The 25,048-nt window shown below is 39.2% G+C and overlaps 1 protein-coding gene across 4 annotated transcripts in view; it reads left to right on the forward strand.

Moving 5' to 3' along the window:
• The first annotated feature begins 296 nt into the window (after positions 1–296).
• cbfb (core-binding factor subunit beta) overlaps positions 297–25,048 on the forward strand; it is a 46,464-nt gene continuing 21,712 nt past the window's right edge. The window contains exons 1-3 of one of the 4 annotated variants that reach the window (XM_023287408.3): positions 297–766; positions 1,320–1,406; positions 7,681–7,797. In XM_023287408.3, coding sequence (XP_023143176.1) covers positions 689–766; positions 1,320–1,406; positions 7,681–7,797 — 282 coding nt within the window. In that variant the 5' untranslated portion in view covers positions 297–688. The remainder of the gene's footprint in view (positions 767–1,319; positions 1,407–7,680; positions 7,798–25,048) is intronic. The other 3 variants (XM_023287407.3, XM_023287410.3, XM_023287409.3) reach the window with 3 other exon arrangements.

Consider the following 25,048-nt stretch of genomic DNA (forward strand, 5'->3'; position numbering starts at 1 on the left):
CAGAGCATAAAATAGCTGCAATTAAAGCACTAAAATTGCAGATTAAGTCACATCTTCTTCCATGATACTTTTGCGCGTCGTGCGTTATTTGCGTCTCCAAATCCATTTTACGCACGAATAATTAGCAGGCCTACTGAGGAGGAGCACCTGAAAGTTGCAAGGTAAGACTTGAGACCCAGACAGAGAGCGCTCATTTGTTGCCACTTGCTTGAGATCAGACGCTCGCAGAGTGAGAGAGAGAGAGAGAGAGAGAGAGAGGGAGGTGGAGAGACACCGAGAAAGAGAAAGAGAGAGAGCGGGGGAGAGAGAGAGAGAGAGAGGGAGGGGAAAAGCCACACGGTCAAACTGAGCTTTATCTATCGCAGCGGGTCATTTAACAAGAGCCATTTGGAGCCAGAGGCGACCCGGAGCGCGCAGGGAGCCGCAAAGCCAGAGGCAAGATCATCATTATCTGAGCAGAGCAAGTCACAATCACAGAGGCCAGCAGCAGGCAAGAGAGCACATTGCTCCACATAGGGAAGAGAGAGAGAGAAAAAAACACAGACACGGAAGAGAAGTGAGTGAAAGAGAGGCTGAGTGAGGGACGGACGGCACACTTTTAACTTTTACGCGTAAGAGAGGGAGATTTTAAAAAAACCCCAAAAGACCAAAGAGTGAAACTAAAGTGGCCGGAGAGTGTTGGTTGAAGATGCCGCGGGTAGTCCCGGACCAGAGGAGCAAGTTTGAGAATGAGGAGTTTTTCCGCAAGTTGAGCAGGGAGTGTGAGGTGAGTCTACACACTGGATCCATTCTGTTAGACGGCGGAAATACAGACACAAGGAGGCTCGTTAGAGGAGAGCAGCACGCTGGGTGCGGGGTGAATCGTTTAAAGCTTCCTATGGGTTCACTTCATCCATGTAATGACTTCAGGAGTTTAGTAAAATGATACAAAAAAACACTTCCAGCTTTGCAATAAGTTGCTCCATTTATATGTGCCCAATTGAAATTGAGGAAAATATTACACGTTTCATTTTGATTCTGTTTAGGTTTTTTTTTGTTTGTTTTTTAGTTTTCTGACTGTATTTATTACTCAAATCCGACTAAAAGTAAAGTTTGTGCTTCTGTTTTTTCTTTTTTTAAATTTTTTTTTTCAATGAGCAGCTCAATCAAAGAATAATTGCCTTAAATCAAAATTCCTGTGGCTTATCTTTAAACTGCAGCCCAGTGAGCATCTCCACTCATCCCGGGGTTTCTTCTTTTGAAATCGAGTCAAGCACACGTCTTCTACTCACACTGCATGTGTGTGTTGGTTTAGGGTTTGTGCTTTCTTTCCCTTGCAGATTAAGTACACTGGGTTCAGAGACCGACCCCATGAGGAGAGACAAGCTCGCTTCCAGAACGCCTGCAGGGACGGACGGTCAGAAATAGTGAGTACGAAGCTCAGTCCTGTTTGGCCTCTTCTTGGGGAAACAAGGGGGGAAAGTGGTGCTAATTACTGATTATGATTTGACACAAAAGGAGAACGAAAGAGTGTGTGTTCATGAGGATGCTATGGACACAACAGATAAAAATCATATAGTGTGCCTTATCTAGTCTGTTATGAATAAGACAAGAGTAGTTTTCTAATTCATAAGTATAATGGCCCCTTGTGAGTGTGTTTAACAGCACATGCAGCGCAGCTTCACACACATGGACCGTGTGTTGGAGCCCCGATGGTTTGAGGTGTCCCACCACCAGGAAGTGGACGTGTTATCAGCCATTTAGACCCACCAGGCTTCTTCCCCTCGTCCCCCCTGTGCAGCTGCAGTCACGATCGCCTCAGCATTCACACACGTTATCGCACAGGCCCTTCATTCGAACAACAAACACTGTTAGGGCTGCAATTTGGGGCCTGGAGAGAAAAAAAAGTGGTCACTTAAAGCAAACATCACCCGTCATGTCTGATGTTGGGAACCTGACAGCATGTAGTGGATATAATGCGGTGCAGCAGCCCGGCAATAAATGCTATTAATTGGTAACATCCTGTTTTGTGCAGCGAGGGGAAAAAAAAAAAAGTTATCAAGTTTCATAGTAGTGAGGATCCGCTGGTTTTCCTTTGTGTTTTGTGGGGAAACAAGCAAATTGAAGCTTTGAAGACATCACCCGGGGGTTTAGGAGATTATAAAAAGGCATTTTTCACTGTATTTTCTGGAGTTTTTAAAAATATTTATCCTTTTCATAATGTCTTACTGTTGTTGCGCATCCTTGAAAAGAGTCACTTTGCATGTCATATTATAAATAATCTTTATTTGGAGCTGTACTTTCATATTTTAAGACTTGAATTTGAGTTGTGCTGCTTTGTACAAAAAGCTTTTTTTTTTCCTGTATTTTCACATTCGGAGCAGCAGCCGGCGGGTTGTTGTTGCAGCAGGAGATAGTTTGTGGTGACAGTGTCGCTGTTGAAGAGTCTCTCTGCACTGAATCCGTCTCCCTCCATTTCCAAAACCACGGTCCTCTTTTAGCTTCAAATTCATCCAATCAGACGTCCAGTTCTGGGATGGAGTCAGTGTCACAACATCAAACTATAATCCAGTACAAGTAGAAGTCCTGCAGTCGACTGAAGTTACTTCCAGCTATAGTTAAAATACACACATCTCTATTTGTTATAGCATTATTTAAATAATCCCAAGAAGAGCACAGCATCCAGGTCTCTGTCAGAGATGGATTTATTTTTGCACTTCTGGATTATTGTTACTCAACCAGAGTTATTTCAATACTGTAAGCACTGTATTTTGTATTCACACTACTGGCTTTTACAATCTCCAAAATTACTAAGAAGCGCAGCTAAGAAATACATTTAGTGGAGTAAAAAGTACCGTATTACTTCTCTATAATGTAGTAAGTGAGGCTGCAACTAATTTCATTAATTTCTTTGCTGATTGACTATTTTGAGGATTAATTGATTAGTTTTCTGTGCTATGAAATGAAAGAAAATGGTGACAAATGTTTCCCAAAGCGCAACATAACATCTTCAAATGTGCTGTTTTGTGCACAACCCAAAGATGTTCAGTTTATTGTCCTAGAGGTGGAAAGAAACGAGACAGATTTGTAAGTTATTTCAATATTTTTACCCTTATTGTCCTTTTTTGTCTTGCTTCTTCAGTGCCTCATTTGTATCTAGCTGCTGTAACATAAATGTCCCTCATGAGGGATCAATTAACTTTATCTTATCTCATATATTATCTTAATTTATTCCAATTTAAGAAGCTGGAGAAATTTCAGATGATTTCAAATCATATTTTTTTCAAAAATTACTCAAACCAAATAATTGTCGAAATAGCTAGTGATTAATTTAATAGTGGACAACTTCTTGCTCCAGTGAGAAGAATTTTAGAGAAAAAGCAAAAACTAATGTACTCATCTGAGAATTAAAGTTAAGTACAATATTCCAACATTGAAATATGATAAAATAAGATAAGAGTGAACTTTATTATTTCCAGAGGAAATTCTTGTGCCAGATATTGCTCAGAAAAAAACAAATACATAAGAAACGTAGTGCCTATAAGTAGAAAGCAATAAGATATAAGTATGATACTTTAGTGAAATTAAATAAGTGAGCTAAAATAAAGCATGAATAGAAGAGTAAAAAGTAATACTGGTGATATCAAACCAAATGAAATATTGCACATTAGGTGAACATTGTTGTACATGAAAGTCAAATATTGCACATGTAGTTGAAACATTACAGCTGAGAAATGAAACTATGAAAAGCTGCACTGTAAATGGATTATCTTAACACCACAAATCTGCAGAGTTTACTGTCTTCATCTCAGCGCTGAGGTCAACCAGGTTTGTCTGGAGAGCTTAACCCATGTGACCTTGTTGGTTTCTGCAGCGCTTGCGATGAGCAGTTTAGAACATTAGAGCAGGTCAGGCCTCGCTGATATTCTCACGAAGTCCTGAAGTCTGCTTCCTAAACCGTGTCTCCGGCCGAAGGTGAGGTCAGGAGAGAAGCCTGCGTGCTGCTAACAAACACAAACACACGGCAACTTCTGCCGTCTTAGTCACCCTGGAGGTATTTTTCACAAACACGCCGTCATCATCGCAGGGGTGAGGCTGGAGGGGGGGTGGAGGGCAGGGAGGGCAGGGGAGGGGGTGTTTGCATCTAGTTTTACCTTCTTTTAGCGGGCCCGCCATGCGTCCGTCCGTCCGTCTGTCTGTCTGTCTGTCTGTCCTCGCTGTATTTATAAGCCCCCTCTGCAGCGAGAATTGATGGCCACGGTTTAAACGCCTCGACGGCAGCCGTGACATCATGCTGCTGATTTATCCATCGGCCAGACGCCGCTAAAGACCTCCTGCTATTTTCACGGTCAGCGCGAACGACTGTTAGACACAACGAGACTCCAAATGCGCTGTCAGGGAAAACAAACTGTAAACTCTTGGGTGATTTATTGGGAGTCGTGACATTAGCAGAGGCGTCCTCATCAGGAAGATGTGTTTTCTTCACGGTTGCTTCAGGTTTATTGTTGCACTTTCACCTCACGACTGGGCTACAATTCAGTTTTTCCTGTTTACAGTTTGTCTATGCTCACATCAAGATGCATTCGTGGTCATTTCATTGATTTTTTGCACCTGTTATGCAAATCTAGTGTACTGTTCTGTGAGGAGGAAACCATTTTGAGCCAGTTTGCACGTTAATTGATTCAGGATTTTTCAGTAAAACATACAAAAAAAGGCACTGTTGCATTTAAAGAGTCGACTTTTATTGAACCACTTGGGCACAAATTCCAAGCAGATGATATTTTAAATGTCTAGAGGGGATCTTTAAATGTTCTCATACCCTTAAAACAAGACTTTGCTTTGTCAGTTTTGCCCTCAGCGTCATTCCGCGCTGAATCTTATGAAGTTTGAAAAAATGAAAAAGCAGCTTTGTATAGAATTTAACAGCATTTTCATACATGATGTATCTATTTCAAAGCACATATGCCTTTAGAACAAATTGGTTTTTACAAAGAAAGCCTTGAAATAGGCCAAAATGAAGACAAGGTTTTGTCGTCACAAGTTAAGTGTTTTATTAAAGAATGCAAGAATAAAAGTGGGCTTTTTTTTTTTTTTAACCTATTTTTGTGTTTTCACATTATTTAAATCAATTTAAAAAACAGGATGGAAATCCAGTGTGTGCAAATTGGCAGTTTTATCTTGTAAGTCTGCCTTATTTTCCTTAATGCGATGCTGTATATGTGAAATTAAATCAGGCAGCTGTGCATTTCTAGGAATTTCTCACACACACACAGATGTACAGATGTGTGTCTCTAAAATGTTCCGGATTGATCTGATAAATGGGACAATAATTCAAAGTAAATTATCTTCAGCTCAGCTCATTAGAGATGAGTCGCTTTCTAAACTACTATTGATTTTCATGCTGTGCTGCTCTCTGTCTGTCTCTTCTTCTGCTCCTCTCTCTGTCTTTTATTTCCTTCTCTCTGCTTTGTTTTTCTTTGTCTCTATACTTTTCCATCTCCTCATCTCACCTCTTTAACTTTCTTTACACCTTTGCCCTTTCTCTTCCTCTTTCTCATTCCTTTGTCTCTCGCTTTCCCTCCATCTCTCTCCTCTTTCGGCCTCCCCTTTTCCCTCGTTTTCTCTCCAGCAGTAGTAGGCAGCAAATTAGTATCAGATGGTTGTAATCCAATGCTTCAAATACAGCAGAAATGATGACTCGGGTGTTCTTTGAGCTTCCACCTCCCCTCTTTTTTCTCTCTCTCTCTCTCTCTCTCTCTCTCTCTCTTCCACTCGCCGTCGTTCCTTCTTCTTCTTTCTCTCTCATTCAGTTTTCCTTCCTCATTCTCTCACTCGCTGATGAGCGACACGTTTGACAGGGTGCATAATTCATATGCTTCCAGCTTCAGTCGCATCCCTAATGCCCTTAGTATTGATCCGTCTCAGCAAACACAACACACACAAAGACAATAGACACACACACATACGCAGATAAAAAAAAAACAGACATTTTCTAACCTGATTTTCTGCCTCTTCTGTAATTCATTGCTTTCTGACTGCAACAGAGAAGTGCATTCGATTGATTTTCATTTTATTTGTGTTTCTGCATGTCGTGCGTGCGCCAACGTGCACGCGCATCTAGAGAGGAATGTACCCATTAGGAGCAAGAAGCCATTTTACAGAAATCAAAAAACGAGAGAAGCTACGGTATGATGTGATTATACGTATGCGAGGAGAAAGAGCCAGTGGTCGGCGTTGTGCTTTTGTTCTAAGAGGAGGGCGGCTAGACCACGAAGAAAACACCGAGAGGCCGAGGGCGGCTTGAGGGTTACAGAAAAAGAGAAAAAGAGAAGCTTTGATCAAACTTTAACCTTTTTTTCAACCTAAAAAAGACAGTTGAGGTGTGCAAAACGCCTATGCAAACATTTTATGAAACTTTGAATCCTGCATGTACTTAAAATTTTGTATTTTAACATTCTAATCTTCAGTTTTAATCTGTAGTAAGTAATCATTTTGATTTAAAGGGACACTCCATTGCATTTTAATGTATTTTTAGAGGAACTATTTGCAGGTAAATATCCAAAAAGGTTAAAATTGATGCTCCAGAGGCTGAGATATTCTAACCCTTGATGCTTAGTTTCGATCAGGCTCTGAAAATGCAACACATTTCCCATAATGCAACACAAAATATGCTGTTCTCGGCTTGATAGATGCCATTGTCTTTCCAACTCCAGGCTAGTATTTTGTAGTGCATGCTTTGTGACAAAAATGTCATACTTGGATATTGCAAGGTCACTTTTTTCAGACATGATAAAACGCAGCCAGGCTCACTGATGACATTATATAGCTGAGTAAAACTAAAATAGTCATGTAAAATCAGTAGAGTGCTGATTTATCTTTCATAAAATTTAGTATGAACGTGTACTTTATAGTGTTTTTACGGTGCTTTTAGCTTCTTTAGCTAATTCTTGAGCCAATGACTGTAAGTTTGAGTGTAATGGTGTTAACTGGTTGACTTGTGATCTAGTCACTTTTGAAAATAACTAGAAGGCCACTTAAGACCAATGTCCTATATTGCAATTTTAAAGAAAGCAATCTGTTTAGCTGTGCTCCACCTCTCCACCAAGTTTCATCAAGTTCAGCCTTATCTTTTTTTGCTTACGGACAAACAGCAGTGAAAACTTATCTCTGCCACGGTGTTCAATAATTCCAAAATTATCGATGCAGTGTTGCACAGAGAATGTCACAAGTAGTTGGCAGTAACAGTTTTAAACTTTTTTTTAAGTTTAAGCACTTTTAAACTTTATTTTTATTTTTATTTTTTCTGTTAAAAAATTTTGCCACCCTTGTATATATTGTAAATAAAGCTGCTGTAACAATGTAAATTTCCCCTGGAGTGGGGAGAAATAAAGAACTTTATATTTATCTTTAACAGTTGTCGTATAAAATGGTTGATTTTTTTTCCCAGCAATCGGTGAAGACCTAAAAATAGCTCCAATCTGGGTGAACCTTGCACTGGGTTTCATCACAGGACTATAAGTATCAATGGGATGATGCTGCTGCTTGGTGCCTGCAGGATGCACAATTTCTGATAACACATTAGCCACAACACGTTCATCAACCATGACCTGTCACAGCTCTGTTTTTAAGTGTGCCTTTTTGTCCAAATTTTCTTGCTGTTCACAGCTGAATTTATGCTTTCTCCCCTTTCTTTCGCCACAGGCCTTTGTAGCGACAGGCACCAACCTCTCACTCCAGTTTTTTCCCGCCAATCTCCACGGCGACCAGAGGCAGGTTCCTACAAGGGAATACGTCGACTTCGAAAGAGAGACAGGAAAGGTAGGAAGTGGGAAAGATACACACCCACTACCCTCACACGTTTCTCACTTTTGTTGCAAAGGCCACATGGTTTATATCCAAACGCATCCAAACAGCTGCTGGCAAAATCTCTTGTTTCAACGTCTTTTGCCATTTGTTCAGTCATGTGATTCGTCTGACTTTACTGTCACGTGAAACTCGTACAGCAAAAAAATACATACACGTCTGTGAGCTCTTTTACTTTCACTTCCTTTTATATTTCAAGAAATGAAAATGACGCTGACGCAAAAGCAGCAGAAGCTTCATGAGAATTTAAGAGCGAAAGTTTCCAGATACTTGACGTTTACCTTGTTCAAGCCAACAACTTTTGACGGGAACGATTAGGGTGTCGGCTCGGAAACAAAAAGGCAAATTAAAAGGATCCATCAGCTTCGTGATCTGCAAAGCTGAAGCCTTAAAGTGTTGACTTCTCGCTGTGTTATGATCCCGCTCACAAAGGTGAATTCACTGCTGAGCCTCTCGGCAGAATTGATGAAAGCCTCATTTGCTCCGTCGCCCTCGTGCTCTGTTAAGATCAAAGTTAAATAACTTTGAAGATGTTAGTTTGCTGCTGTTGTCAAGGTGATATCCGCTGCTCAGTACAGTGGTGCTGCTGTGTTTATGTGTATGTTAATTGTCTCCCTTGGCGCCCAGCCTGGACTCTGTAAATGTGTAAGTGTGCGTGCGTGTGTGTGTGTGTGTGTGTGTGTGTGTGTGTGTGTGTGTGTGTCAGAAGGCCCTCCACGGACACTGGCCAGCTGAAATGAATGCCGGCTGGCGGCTCATTAAAAATGCATTCTGGGGAATCGATGGACCTCCGTGCCCCGAGGCTGACGGACTAATCTCACACTGTTAATTATTTAACACCAGCGCCCTGACGGTTGGGAACTCTGTGAGTGTGTGTGTGTGTTCATGGGTAGTGGGCATTTTGCATAGGCGTTCTGAGGTGATGTGTGTGTTTATTGGTGTCAGACAAAGAAAGAAAGAAAGCACGGTTGTTTGTGTGTAAGGCGATATCTTCTTAACGGTGCTCACAGATGTATGAAGTTTTAATGAGGCCTCAATGTAAAGCAGTTTTGCAGAGCTGAAGCCTCAAAAAGATTTTGATAAACATGCTGACAGGCTGCTCTTTTTTTTTTTTTTTGGTTTTGAAATCCATCTTTCCAACTGGCAAACATTCTATACCAGCGTAGCAACTCACAATAACTTAATCCAGATCAATGAGATTCTCTTGCCTCAAGAAAAAGACACAAGTCTAAGGTTTCAGCCTTTTTCTTTTTATGTAATATTAATTTACATTCCGAGAGCAGGCGAGTGCTCGATGTGGTTTCCAGCGCAATGTGCTGCAGAGAAAAATACCGTTTCTCAAGAAAAAGAAAACAAAAAAATCGCTCTGCTGTTCCAACGCAGAGCCTTTAATTGTGTACTCAGTGTGCATTTTCTGCAGTGTTTCACGCTCATGCCCTGCCTCCAGATCCCACCGGACCTCCCTGCAGGATACAACTGTCAAGCCGAGGCAGAGATCTTGTGTACGTTGCAGCTTCTTTGCTTAATTACTGTCACAGCGAACCCACACACCCGCAGAACTCTGATGCTCGGTTGTATGTTTTGCAATGCTATCCAGCTTTTTATTGGTTGCATAATATTTGGAGCCAAGTGATCATCTTGTGCCATCTTGTGCACAGACAAGGTGGAAAAGATAATAAAGAAGTAGTTTTCTGTCTCTACTGAAGGTCAGCCGGGAAGAAGATGAACTGAATTAGAAGGAGACAGTAGCTGCTGAAGTTTGATTCAAACTGAGCTACCAGGTTGCTGTTTATACGACTCTTTCTTTATTTTTATTGCTTTCCCCCCACATATTTTCTTTCTTTTAACTTTCCCGTTCTTTCCCCTGTTTGTTATTCTTGTGGCGTTTTATATAAACCTCCATGCTGCATGTCTGTCTCCTCCGTCTGTCCCTCCATCCACTCCCCTAGTGTGTTTTTTTTTCTCGTTCACACCGTACATCCCCCCACTACTCGCTCCCTCCATCCGCTCTCTTCCCTCCACCTTCGTTTTCTGCCTCTTTCCCGCCTTCATTTCCAAACCCAGATGGTGCCAAACCAGAAGGGTAGCACAGCCAGGTTAAACTTGGCGACTGGATTTAATGTGTGTGTTTGGGAGAGACAGAGTGTAGAAGTGCAGGCTCTGTGTGCAGCCTAATGGGAGCCAGCTGTGGAGGAGGTTAATTTTAGTGCTAGCTGCTAACTCACTAGCAAGCATTAACCCCAAGTTAGACACGAACTGTAGCATCAGCAGCTGGTTTAGCAGCAGCATTAATGGAAACAGAGTGCTGCAGTTTAACCCTGTAAAACCCAGTGTTGCAAAAATATAACATTAGTTTTATTTTTTTAACTATTATTTTTTTAATTTTTATGTCTAAGTAAATATATATTATTTTTGCTATTTTTCTATATTTGAGTTTTACAGAATAAATATATATATATACACACACACACACACACACACACACATACATATAATTTTTAAATTTTTTTAATCATTGTTTTTTATTATTTATATCTAAACATATATTATTTTTGCTATTTTTTCTATATTTACGTTTTACAGATTATTTATATATATATATATATATATATATATATATATTATATTTTTTAATTATTATTTTTTAGTATTTATATCTAAATAAGTATATGTTATTTCTGCAATTTTTTTCTATATTTGGGTTTTACAGATTATATATACACATACAGAATATATATATATATATATATATATATATATATATATATATATATATATATATATATATATATATATATACAATATATACAATATATAGAATGTATTTTTTTATTGTTAATTTTATTATTTCTATATAAATGTATACATTTTTTTTTTTTTTTTGCTCAGTTTTTTCTCTATTTGGATTTTACAGGGTTAAGCATTTTAGAGAATCCTAAACACTTCAGATTCAAACATCAACCAGTTTCAAGGTTGGAAGCCGGTTTTCCTCGTGTAGCACCTGGTACTGGATGCTAAATAATCTGGGGAAAATGTCCATTTGCATTTTTTTTTTGACAGATATTAGGTATTTTTGTAATCTCATTTTTAAAAATTAAACTCCACTTCAATATTCTTTGTAAAATTGAAACATGTGATGGAGCATTGCCACCAAGCATGACTGTCACACAAGGAAGAACGTGAATTTGCAACAACCTTTGACACATCAGTTTAAAACCAGGATCAGACATACTGCTTAATCTATATCCTTTTTCAGTTTGCTACTCGCATTGTCTGAAAACGCTGTTTTAACGTGAAATTGATGAATCACTCAACTCTAGCGTGATCTGACAACCAGCTGAGCAGGATTAAAGCCTTTTCTCAACGCATTTTGTGTACCTGCTTACAATCAAAGATTGAGACAAAGTAGACAGGGGCTAAGTTTGTAATTTAAAAGCAAAATAGACCTCTGCATAAAAGTTTTTCATTTCTTGCTTTGTTAAAGTTGGAGTTATGTCCAGTTTGTACAAGAATTTAAAATGAAGTTCTGTGTTATTTTAAATGCAGAACAAGTTTGTAGAGAGTTTAACTCCCAGGTCAATAAGTTAAAAGTGGCTTAAGATTGCACATATAGAATGATAATAGTTTGCATTACTAATCAAATGTTTATCACAATATTTATTTCTTCCCTGAATTACATAAACATGATCAGCTGCTGTATTGGTATTTAAAATGCATGTCCACAGCTGTGTAACTTTGACCACAACCTACATTTGAGGCATTTAATCTGTAAATTATAGTGTCTTTAATGAAAATTTGCCTCTAAGAGATGCACTGAATTCTGAAGAATCTTATTTTGATGCAAATATCTGAACATTAGAAGGAATCCAGCACAATATGGACACTGCTCAGTGTAAGTGCCATTAAACAGTTTTGTCCTTAACGTCAGTGAATAATCAAGATAATTAATCATGCAACTCTACTTTACATATTTTTTAAAATCCTACTTTAAATCCTAAATTGTGTTGATATAACCACTTACAGTCAATACTGAGCAACAGAAATTAATAGAAAAAAATCTAGTAAATACAGACCAACAATATTTCCGGTTTAACTAACAAAATCATTTTTTTTTCACATTACCAGCATCCAGAGTCTCTAATAGTCTTTTTAGAACAGTGAAGGTAAACACATGGACATCACCAGCTGCATTCTCTGTCAATAAGCACTGAAGTGATAAAATTTACACCTGAGCTTTAAATAAGTGAAGACACATTGGCCACACTGTCTACCAGTTTGCCTGCAGATGTTTGCTCCGTTCGTCTTAGTACATTACAAAAGGTACTTGAGGGATTCAAAAATGTTTAAATCTAATTTAAAACTGTAAAAATTTAATGCTTTAGCCCTCTTTTCTTCAACACTACAGTACTTATAGCACAACATTCAAACCCCAGGCAACATGGTAGAAAAGTTAACACCATCTGAGCCAGCTTGTGTACTTAGATCTTCCTCCTGGGGCCCCTGTGACCGTATCAACATGGATGTTTAAGTGTAAGAGTAACCGTTGTAGGGCCCCTCAGCCTTGCAACAACCTGCCTGAGGAGATAAAGCTGCAGAATCAGTCACTTCTCACCTCTTAATCCCCATTTTATAGACTTGCTTTTATGGGATGTCATCTTTTCACTGCTCATTAAACAATAAAATAGTCATTAGGTGTTATTGCTTTTTCATTATGTTATTTGTATGTATTACCACTGATGTACTGCATTTTGTACTTTTGATTCTTTGGTCTTCTCGTCATAGTAATCTTGCTTTGTTTTGTTTGGCTGAATGCTGTTAATTTGCCTTCTGGGTATCCTGCTTTTGCTTGGTCTCTTAAAGCAATTTGCAGATTGTTGTTTTTGAAAGAACTACATGAATAAAATTATTATTCAAGTTGACTTTTCTCCGAAATGACCACTATACTGTATACTTTTTGATGCAGATTTCCTCAGTGCATCACTTTTATCATGTTTCTGTAAAAATATGTTCCTTGTCCTTCCTATGACTTCTTTGACATATTCTCCATCTTGTCGGTAAAAGGTTTTCCACTCATTTGTTCATTCACTCTTTGATAAATCATCAATTTACTTGTTTCATTCATCTCTTGCTTGTGAACAAACTGCCATCCTCCTTGCATCCTCTTGATCTTTTTTTGCTTCCTCAAAAATTTTCTTTGGGTTTCTACAAATTCTACAGTTTCATTTAGTAGACACTTTTATCCAAAGCTACGTACATCTGAGTCTTTAATGAAATCAGTAAAGTTTGATAAAGTTCAGTCTTAATAAAGCTCTACTTTATATTTGTGTCCTGCTTTAGTCCTGCGGCTTGACTAACTACTTGCATTGTGTGTGGATGTGTATGTGAGGCAGTTTGGGAGATTGAAACCAAACACAACTTTATAATTCTTCAGATGTTAACAAGGATTAGCATCTTTTCAAACTGGATCCGACAGTTTTCGGTCAAACTGCTTGCTGAGAATCCTCAAGTTTTCACACCAAAAGCTCAGTTTTATTTGCAGCTGGTGAAACATGTAAAACTGATTAACATAACAGCAATTTGTGCTCATTTTCATTGTGCTGCCGTTACATTTTCACTCAGGCATCAAGGTGAGCAGACCTTAAAACTGTTTTTGTGTTTCTGAAACTAAAGACTGGCTCCAGAACTTATCTGCTGCCGGACTTTTTCACTTTAGACCAGGTTGAAACCACAGAAATTACTCTGCGAGTTTCACTGATGAGGTCTGTCTCTCTCTATGTATGTGTGTGTTTTTGCATGAATGCCTGTGTAGAGCGAACTCTGCATGCCGACGAGACGGTGGCGCCAGTTTACACACAGAAATATGCACAGAAATACTCACATAAACAGTAAACAAAACCAAAAACAGAGAGAGACGGAAAGGAGGCAGAAAGAGACGGCGAGAGATGATTGGCTAGAGGTGGATGGGGGGAAGGAGGCTAAATGAGAAGCATACGAGGGTCTGTCGGCTATGTGATGGTGAAGTGTGGGTTATTGGGGAGTAGCTGGAATCCACGGCAGAAGCACACATACAGGGCTTCATTCATTTCATTTAAGTATATAAATTCAAAATGATATGGACCTTTTTGTGTGTGTGGATGCAGATTAGATTAGACAGTTTGACTCTTTAGCTACTAAATCTTCCACTGTGTTCATCAACTTTATCTGTTTGCATTTTGGGGCTTGGCAGGGAGGGAAAAGTTTTGTATTCTTTTTGCTCAAATCTTCCAACGAGACCAGCTAAAGTGACTCAAATCAGGAAGCTGGCAGACCTCATAACCAAAATAATAAGCCGAAAGACGTTCTGTAAAGCTGAAAGAACCTTCACTCAGGTGATGATTTACTCTGAGTTTGCATAACTTTCACTTTTAAACCACTGTTAACATCCAAACTATTTCTTTTTTGTTCCTGTTAGGAGTAGCCTCGCTACAAATATGTCACTCCCCAACTTCTATTTCCTTCTTCCTACACTTCGAGGCCCTCTGTTCCACATGATTAGATACCACTATTGTCCCAGGTTGTTCCAGATTAATAGGAGTCAATAGAAAATATGGCAAATATAGACACAGCTGTTGATGAACTGTGTAAATATTTTACTGAGCCGTTGCAGCTCTGCAGCTCCACACCAAGAGCAAACGGACAACTTCTGCAGGTTGCACAGTCACTGATAGACTGTCAAAGGAATTTTCATAATAACTGGTGAATAAAAAAGATACGCAACAGTTGTAATATGCAGCTGATTGTATAGTAACCAATGCCACAGCTGGATCGTACAATATTGCAGGTGCAAGATTGGTTTTCAAAGTGCGTGTTATGATGTGGTGATGACTCAGATCCTCACATTATTAGTTGAATTTTACTGATGCATTAATGATAATAATACTGATTATATAGCACCTTTTTAAAGACAAAGTTTACGAAGCACCTCATAAACAGGGCAAAAAAGAAAAGAAGGATACTCAGGAATAACACTGAACAACAGAAGGCCAGACAGGCAAAAGTGGAGAAATAGAGTTAAAGATGATTTTAAATAAAGATTTTCAAAAGAAATCAATACAAATGCACTGTATAAAATATAACAAAACCAAAAATGACATGTTCAAGTATGGAAAAAGAAGTGGAATAAAAGAAAATGGAGGGTAGAACCATAAACACAAGGCTGAAAGTAATAATAATGATAGCCGTAATAGTAAATAAATGCATAAATAAGTAGATAAAGGGTAAAAGAGAATAAAATGACTCAATTCAATAAGACAATAAAAATAGACAACATCACATAAAAACAAGCCTGTAAAAATGGGTTTTAAGAGGTGATTTAAAAGAACACACTGATTGAGCAAGTCAGGCAGGTCGTTCCAAAGCTGAGGGGCCCCGAAAGATTTCAGTTTCAACTTCGGAACAGACAGAAGGGCCCACCCTGTCAGCATTTAGTTCAGTATATTTAACGCTGTCTTTACGAGGTTTCAGATTCCTGGACAGAGAAAGAGGACGGAGAGGTTTAATGGTTCTTAATAAATATATACAATACTTCAGACTTGGTCACATGTGTTCTCAAAGCATCGGAAACGCAAATGCAAAAGTTCTAGCTCTCTCCTGAACTCTGACACACACAAACACACACAACCCTCTGAAATCATTTCTTATCTGACACTTGGGCTGCCCTCTAATTTATTCATCAGCTTTAAGCCTCCACAGGACTCTCCTCTGTCACAGCAGCTTCGTGTGTGTGTGTGTGTGTGTGTGTGTGTGTGTGTGTGTGTGTGTGTGTGTGTGTGTGTGTGTGTGTGTGTGTGTGTGTGTGTGTGTGTGTGTGTGTTAGTGCCTGCACAGTGCGTCATATTATGTTTCCCTCTGAACGGAAGCTGTGCCATCGGTGCGTGACTTGTCAGTGACATCATCAAAGCCAGACCACTAATTGGTTCCCTCTGCTACTGCTGCTCTCCATCCAACCCTGTGTGTGTGTGCGTGTGTGTGTGTGTGTGGTGTGTGTGTGTTTGCGCACAGTTGTTTGACATGTTATACATCCTGAGTGGTTGTTCGGAACATTTTAATGAAGCTTTTTTCATTTAAATCAGTATAAGCGAACTTTCATCTGAACTTCAGAGACATTAATGCACCACAAAACCTCTTCCACACACACACACACACACACACACCGACACACACACACACACCACCCGTCTCCTCCCACAGACTATCATATTTCCTGCCCTGAGCCTTAGATCGATGACCACACCCACTCCCACAATGCACCATCCTGCCCAGTGTCCTCTGCTGCTCATGTGCTCTTTGTGTGTTTCTCAGTGTTTTCTGCTGGGATCATGTCTTTTGTGTTCTAGTGGATCTTTGTGTATTTTTCGCACACATGCTAGAAGCAGAAAGACTCGAGGTTGGACAGAAAAGTGTAGGCAGGGAGGTCAGTGTGGTGTGAAATCCAGCATGTGTGTGTGAGCTTCGTTCCATTTTTCTCGGTCCTTCTCTTCCAGTAACTCACAACTTAACTGGACCAAAGTGTGCAACTCAGTTCACCTGGACTCTGACAGGAGTGTGTTCCTGTTTCTGTGAGGCGCAGCCGCACAGTTCTAGTAGTTCTAGCCACACGGGTTTAAAAAAAATATTCTGCTAGGTGCACGATTTCAGAAAATAAATAGTTAAAAAAGTCAGTTTTTCGGGTTCCGAGTTTGTTTCTGAATAGGATAAGATAAGATAATCCTTTTTTGCTCCCCACGCCACGGGAAATTCACATAGTTACAGCAGCAACCATTCTTACAGCAATAAACGTACATATAATAATGATAATAATAATATGTAATATGTATAATGATGAAAAAATAAAACAAATACAGCATCAATACATTGCGAACAACAACAATACAAAGTGGCTTGTGGAACAAATGTCGAAGTGCACATGCAGCAGGGCAAAAATAGCTGTGCAAATTTAGTAGTGGTTGAGATGATGATATGATAAAAGTCCGGTTTATGTTAACATCAGCCAGTGATGCTGATGTTGTGCAGTCTTACAGCGGATGGTATGAATGACCTGTGATAGCGCTCCTTGCAAGGTGGATGTCTTGGCCTGCTGATGAAGGAGCTGCAGAAACAAAACAAAGATGCTAGCCGCCTCGATAGCACACAGAATAGTAACACTGCAAACACCCATCTATTATCTGTACACCGCTTAATCCTCATTAGGGTCGCGGGGGGGCTGCAGTCTATCCCAGCTGACTTAGGGCGTAGACGGGACACCCTGGACAGGCCACTAGTGTATCACAGGGCTGCACCTACTCTGCTCAACTCAGCTCGACTCTACTCGGTTTGTGAGGTTGTCCATTAGGACGTAGCACCTGGTGCCAAGTACTGTTTTAGTACCTACTCATCCAGGTGCTCCAAGCAAGCTGAGCCGAGCTGATGATGCGAGATCTACAAAGCATAGACCACTGATTGGATAAGGAGTGATGGCACTACACAGCATACATATTTTAATACCTAATAGCGATAAATTGCAACCATTACAGGGTTGTACACTGGACTGATATACGGTAACTGTAGCGAACTAGCATTAGCTTGCCCTCATACGTCGTCTAGTTCGTATCCTCTTGTCTTCGGCTTGATACTGCTGTATGGCCTCCCAAACTCCCCTGTTCTCCTGAGTATTTCGACTCGCCGCCCTCAGCTTTCTCTGACTCTCTTCTTTTACTTTGAATCTGACAAAAAGCCACAGACCGAGCAGCAGGTGTACCATCGCCTCGACGTCCTCCATTGTTGTGTTGCGTTTGTGTCGTAAATGGCATTAAGGGACTTCCGGGCCGCCGTACTATGACGACTCCACCCACCATGAGGTGGTACTTAATTGTAATGGACAACGACCTAAACCGAGTCGAGTAGGTGCTAGTGGAAAAGCGCCTATAGAGACAAACAGTCACACTCGCATTCACACCTATAGACAATTCAGAGTTACCAATTAACCTCAGCATGTTTTTGGACTGTGAGAGGAAGTTAGAGTACCTGGAGAAAACCCACATATAGCACAGGGAGTACATGTAAACTCCACGCAAAAAGATCCCGGGAAGGCCGAGACATGAACCAGGGACACTTCAAACAGGTTTTTATTATTCACATAATATTTTAACAACCCCACCTATACACTAACAACCACTCTTGTTGCATTTTTAGCTTTCTAGTTATGTTTTTACAGTTATTTCCCATTTAATGTGCACAACATGAAAACTAATGATTTGAATCCTTCCACACCAACAGACTTTTATCAGCCAGTCATTAAGTAGAAATCACAGGGCACAAGACTCCAGTGTTCTAGCCTTGGTCCTCTAAATATCTGCATCTGAATTGACATGATAAAAAAATGTGTAAATAATGTTGGTGTTTGTCAGCACATTTGGATTCTTTCCTTATTCATGTAGACCAGGCTTCAGTTGGAGTGTCTTCCCTCCTCTCATGGTGTTGTAAATCTATTTCCAGCGTGTGTGAGAATTTGCATAATATTTCCATGCCTATAAAGCCATAGGAACATGCAGTGGTTCTCGGCCCCCCGGTGCACACAGAAAGGACTTTGCATAGCAATGATGTATCTCCAGGCAGTTAGGGACTCAGACGGGCCAATTCGCTCAACAATAGAAACACAAAACTGCCGGGAACCAGTGAACAATTATTTTGCAATAGGAAAAAAAAAATACAAAAGAGCTGAAACATGACTCATGTGAGTCAGTTTGTCCAAGGAATTCTCAATGAACACTGAATAAAAAACAAAGGTTAATTCATCTCCACATAATACGAAAAGTCATGGATTGATGCTCAAATTTTGACAGGTTTGTCTTCCTCTCGTGTCTGGCTCACACTTTTTAGATATGAACAACGACCAAGTCGGCATGTTTGGCATCGACCCAGCTGACCTGGAAGTTAGTGTGTGTCATGTGAAGTGTGTGTGTCCCATGGTGTTTTGCAGCTTTTGTAATTACAGGGTGGTGGTGGAAGGCAGACGAAGAGAGAGTGGTCATGCAATGGGACCGAACCATGCTATTATACTTCTGTTGCTTTAGCAGGTGTGTGTGTGTGTGTGTGTGTGTGTGTGTGTGTGTGTGTGTGTGTGTGTGTGTGAGACAATAGGCCTGAGAGGCTGTATTCAGTGTGGATTAGGGACAGAAGGCCAGTAACGTGTTTTATCTCAACCTGCTGCTGTCACACCTGCACACACAAACTACAGCGTCACATTCTTGTCTTTCTTCTGCACTTTATTCTACTTTCTTTCTTCTTTGGGATGAAAAAGCCCAATTTAATAACCTCAATTTAAGTAAACACTTTTTTAAAGCACACCATTCAGTGGTTTCTGGTAAAGCTTCATTTTAATGCAGTATTAAGGCTAATATTTCAACAGATGCCTCCATACAAGATAATACACAGTGAAAAGGTTTTACCAATCATGTACAATATATTACCAGACACCATGAAACATGCTGTGTATATTTTAGAGCACTGGTCCTAGTTCAGTTTCTAGCTCATTTAGATTTTTGGAACTTAAATAATTAATTTAGATATATACACTAATATTGAAAAGTTTGGGGTCACCCAGGCAATTTCATGTTTTCCATGAAAACTCACTTTTATCCATGTGCTAACATAACTGCACAAGGGTTTTCTAATCATCAATGAGCCTTTCAACACCATTAGCTAACACAATGTAGCATTAGAACACAGGAGTGATGGTTGCTGGAAATGTTCCTCTGTACCTCTATGGAGATATTCCATTACAAATCAGCCGTTTCCAGCTAGAATAATCATCTACCACACTGACTTTTAAATGGCAGTGTATATTATCTAGCACAATGTCTTTATGTTGTTTATCATGTTTGCTATGTGTAATTTTGGCTGCTTTAATAGTGTAATTCCCCTGTCTAATTGCTGAAATGTACTTTCTACTATTTGTCTACAACAATCAAAACATTTTTGCAGTCATTAGTATTGTGGAATCTTGTGGCCTAATAGACCATAATATAGAAACTCTACAAATTAGTACACAAGGTTGGTTTGTGTTTTATGCAAAATTTAACATCAATGCAATAATGCACTTTGGCATTTAATCAGAGGGGTTATAAGGAAGATCTTTGTCATTTAAAGAATCCGTAATAGAAATCAATGGGGGAATTCTGCTCTTTTTAAAAAGCCCAGCTTCACAACTGTAAAACATTCAGTCAGTCATGTTGTTGTGCTGATGCAAGCATGGTGTCATGAAACTGTGTGCATACATGGAGAGTAGGAGTAAAATCTTGAATCTTATTTTGGGGCAAAGTCACTAAACTTTTTAGGCAGTTTTTAACCACTTTGACTGATGATTCTGCACATACAAAACTATCTCCCTGTTCACTTAGATAGGAACCTGGTCTTACTAGCTTAGAAATAACTGCTTAGGGAAGTTACCACGATGACTGCCGAGTGGCAAGACTTGGATTTTTCTCATTTGATCAACCATAAAACACAAACACTTATCTGTTTCCTGATGTTTTCAAGAAATTGTGCCAGGGGGAGTATGAATCAGGAATGATTAATGTGATGTGCACTTGAGGGCCTTATTGTCCTGCAGCTATACTGACAACATTTTACTTAATACCTCTTTTATGTGGAGTGTTTCATAATATTCTACTGACAAGATCATGGGTGAGGAGTGATGGTATTAGAGCAAAGAAAGAAAGGAAAGAAAGTTTAGTTTATAAGAGCACTTTATTCAGATAAAACTGTTCTACATTCACAGTAAACTGCAGCAACTAAACATGACATAAAACGAACAAAGAAAAAATTGATTAAGTCATCCATGAATGTGATTTCCAGGCCCTTGAAATAGCGAAAGAAAGAGAGAAAGACAGAAAGAGAAAGAGGCAGAAAGAAAGAAAGATGGCAATAAAGATACACAGAAAGAGAAAGAATGAAGGACAGAGAAGGAAAGAAGAAAGAAAAAAGGTCAGAAAGAAAGAAAGAAAGAGAAAGAAAGAAAGAGACGGAAAGAAAGAGTTGTCTGTGACTGACTGCTGACTCAGACACACACACACACACACGTTTGTTGTGTGAATAACACACATGAACACACACTTTTCCAGACAGTCACTCGAGCTCATCTTCATTCTAAATGACACACACATGCATGCACGCACACACACACACACTGGTGTTTGTGTGATGGTTTGTAATCGACACATGCAGCCTCCCAGACGCTCTGACAGCCATTGATGTTACATTCTTCTGGATAATAACATAATTACTGCACTAAATCAGTTGGTGCCTCTAGCTTAGACACACACACACACACACACACACACACACACACAAAGGTGATGTCGAAAAACGCATACATTGAAATGTGACGGAGGCTTGAAAAGAGCCATGTTTTGGGTTGTTTATTTGAATGTGTGTGTGTGTGTGTGTGTGTGTGTGTGTGTGTGTGTGTGTGTGTGTGTGTGTGTGTGTGTGTGTGTGTGTGTTGGTGTGTGTAGGAGAGACCGACTGCCACACAACTCACAAGGCTGAAAACACAGATAGCCATTGTGTTTACACACCTCGTGGGCACTGGTCCGTCCATGTGTGTGCGTCTGTGTGCGTGTGTGTGTGTGTGCGTGTGTGTGTGTGTGTGTGTGTGTGTGTGTGTGCACACAGTAGTGGGGGTAGTTGTGCTGACTGGATGGTTGGCATCAGGCTGAATGAGAGGTAGTTTGCCAACACATCCCTCTACATCTGCGTCACACTCTGTCTGCCAGCACACACTCTTACACGCACAAACACACACACACACACACACACACACACACACACACACACACACACACACACACACACACACACACACACACAAAGTTCAGGTCGAAACACTGAAATCACCTTAAGTTAAAGGGCCACTGTGTTTTTTTTCATGATGTGTTTTATTAGTATATAATCACTGGAAAATAGGAGCAGTTGTGTTTTCGTTACCGTAGAATGAACCCTTTATATCTACAGAAGCCTCTTCTGTTGAGTCACTTTTAATGGCCACCATAGGTTTCTTACATGTTGGTTACAAGCTGCAATGTCGCTGCTAAATCCTACTCACTGCACTGTAAAGCTGCAATGTTTTGCAATTCGCCCGTTGTGTTTGTCTCAAGGGGCAAACCGAGACATGTGATGAAGAAAACTGTCCGCAAAAATGTGATCGAAATGTTTGGAGCTGAATCACAGGACAGAGTTATGTAAGACTTCACTGTATGTCACGACACTGCAGATGTGTGATGAATTACAGGACAAAAACATTGTAATGTGTCACAGAAAAGGCTTAAGAAGCCTCTAAGCGGTGATGAACACTTTACCCAAACACATCAGCCCAATGTCTCCCAGTTCAGTTGGGTTAAGATCTTGTGACTGAAAACCACAAGATATCATTTATATCTGTCATATACTACATAATGATGTATTTTTATGTCATTTGTTCAGGAATACATCATCTCTTTGTGTTGTTTGAAACAACAGAAAACACGAGAGCAGGGATGCAGCAATGTATAACAGCAGACTGGACAGTTACACGAGTTTTAAAGAAATTAAACAATATTTCAAAAGACAAAAGGATCTTAAAGTCACATTGATTCTCACTGAGTTAAAGAGGACAACATTGTCTACATTTTGATGTATATATTCTTCAAATAAGTGTGAAAATGTGGAAATGAAACAAGCTTAAATCCACTTTTTTTCTAGTATTTTAAGGAGTCAAAACTTCCATGCAATACACATCTATTATAATATGAAAAATGGTGCAAAATAATGGTCAAAACCTCAGCTGCAATTTCTTAAAAACTGCACAAAATGTCAAAATATGGACTGAGTCAGAAGAAATTTGTGTTAATAAATCACAAAAATGCAAACATTCACCAATGCATGACCGTTAAAAGGATATACACTTATGAAACAAGCTTAATTCCACTTTTCTTTTCAATATATTAAGGAACCGAAACTTTCATTGAAATACAGGCCCATTACAATATGAAAAATAATGCAAAATAATAACTTCAGCTGTGATTTCATAAAAACTGTAAAAAAAAAAAAAAAAGGCAACATATGGATTTAGAAGAAAATTGTGCTTGTAAATCACAAAAATGTAAATAATCTCTAGTACGTGACTATAAAAAGGATCCACACTCAAGAAACAAGCGCAAGTCCACCTTTTTTCTCCAATATTTTAAGGAGCCAGAACTTCCATTGACATACGTAGCCAGTGTAATTAGAAAAATAGTGCAAAAACAATGTATTAAAACTGAAGTAGGACTTCCTGAAAACTGTTTTTTAAAAAGTCAAAATGTGGATTTAGTAGGAAGACATTTGTGCTTATAAATCACAAAAATGCAAACATTCACCAATACTTGACTGTAAAAACAATACACACTCATGGAACAAGTTTAAATCCACTTTTTAAAAAAATATATTTTAAGGGGCCAGAACTTTCATTGACATACACACCCATTATAATTTGAAAAATGGTATCAAATAATGTATTAAACCTAAGTAGGAATTCGTAAAAACTATTTTTTAAAAAACGTCAAAGTATGTTTTAAGTCAAAAGAAAATTGGTCTTCCAAATCACAAATTGGAAGCATTCACCAATAATTGACTGTAAAAACGATACACAATCATGAAACAAACTTAAATACATTTTTTTAACAATATATATTTTAAGGAGCCAGAACTTCCATTGACATACACAACCCACTGTGATCTGAAAATGGTGCAAAAGTAATGTATAAAAGTTAAGCTGCAATTTCATAAAAACTGTAAAAAATAGTCAAAATATGGGTTCAGTCAGAAGAAAATTGGTCTTCCAAATCACAAAAATGCAAGCATTCACCAATAATTGACTGTAAAAATGATACACAATCATGAAACAAGTTTAAATCCACAGTTTTCTTCTGTATTTTAAGAAGATATTGTATGTTGTATATTGATAATGTATGAAACCAAAGTGTCTTAAATCCACTTTATTCTGGGAATATTTTCAGGAGAGATAACTTCCATGCAAAACACATCCATTATAATATGAAAAATTGTTCCAAATAATGTATAAAACTGTAAATAAATATGACAATATAGATTTAATAGAATCTGAAGCCTCAAAGCGTCTTTAAAGTTTGAATAAAGTTTTTTACTGTAAAGTATGAATTGAGCAGTTTGGTTCCAAAGACAGTTGTGTTTATTCACTTCCCATTATTGTCCTTGTGCAGAGGAATCACAATTTTTTACTAATTGTTAAAAAATTTACAACAAATCACCACCAAAAGTTACAGCACACCATTCCTGCACAATTAGATGACTCTTTTCTCAAAGCTGCAGGATGAGTTAACTTGTAATGCACCAAAAAAAGGTACTGAATGTGACTTCATCGCCTTTGAAATCCATAGATTCACATACATTTTCCATGTGCTGTCACAGCATGAAGGCACGTGTGGTTTTACAGCATTTAACAAATGAAAACATGAATTTTGCATATACCGTTTTTCTTAAAAGTGCCCCACAATGCTCTGTAAGACGTTCAATCTACACGTGTAACCGAACTCTGTAAACATGCAGTGAGTAGAATAAATACAGGAACACAAATCAGTACACAAATCCTCTGAAAGTGAGGCTGCTGAACTGGATTTTTTGAGCGATTCTGAGTTTCCACTGGATTTCACTGGCCTTGTTTTTCTTATTCAGTGTGAGAGTTCTCCCGTCTTCACGTGTGTGTCTCAGTAAATGGATGTGGGGGTTGACATGGTTCTCTCTCAGAGGAAGTCTGTGGTTGGGCCGTTTCTACATATTTTCCCCTCACGAACAGACACACACTTGCACACAAAGGCACACACACACACTCATGAGTTTCCCCCCGTCAAGGCAAATGAAGCTTTCTTTTTAAAAGCGCCGTGCAGCCTCCACAGACGTGGAAGCAATTTTTCTTGCTCTCTTTGCTTTCACACTCACACACACACACACGTAGAGGAAAACATTGACTGGAATAAACACAAAAACCCACAGTCTCTTGGGGTGCGGTCTCCCCTGCAACCCCGGTGCACTGTGGGTAGCTGTGGTAAAAGAAGTCCTGTGAGAGGCTGTCCAAAAATAGCCTGAGTAAAAATGCAGGAACGTGGAGCTCGGCCAGTGTCACAGAAAAATCTAG

This window comes from Amphiprion ocellaris, chromosome 3 (assembly GCF_022539595.1).
Source record: "Amphiprion ocellaris isolate individual 3 ecotype Okinawa chromosome 3, ASM2253959v1, whole genome shotgun sequence".
In the NCBI taxonomy this organism is placed as follows: domain Eukaryota; kingdom Metazoa; phylum Chordata; class Actinopteri; family Pomacentridae; genus Amphiprion; species Amphiprion ocellaris.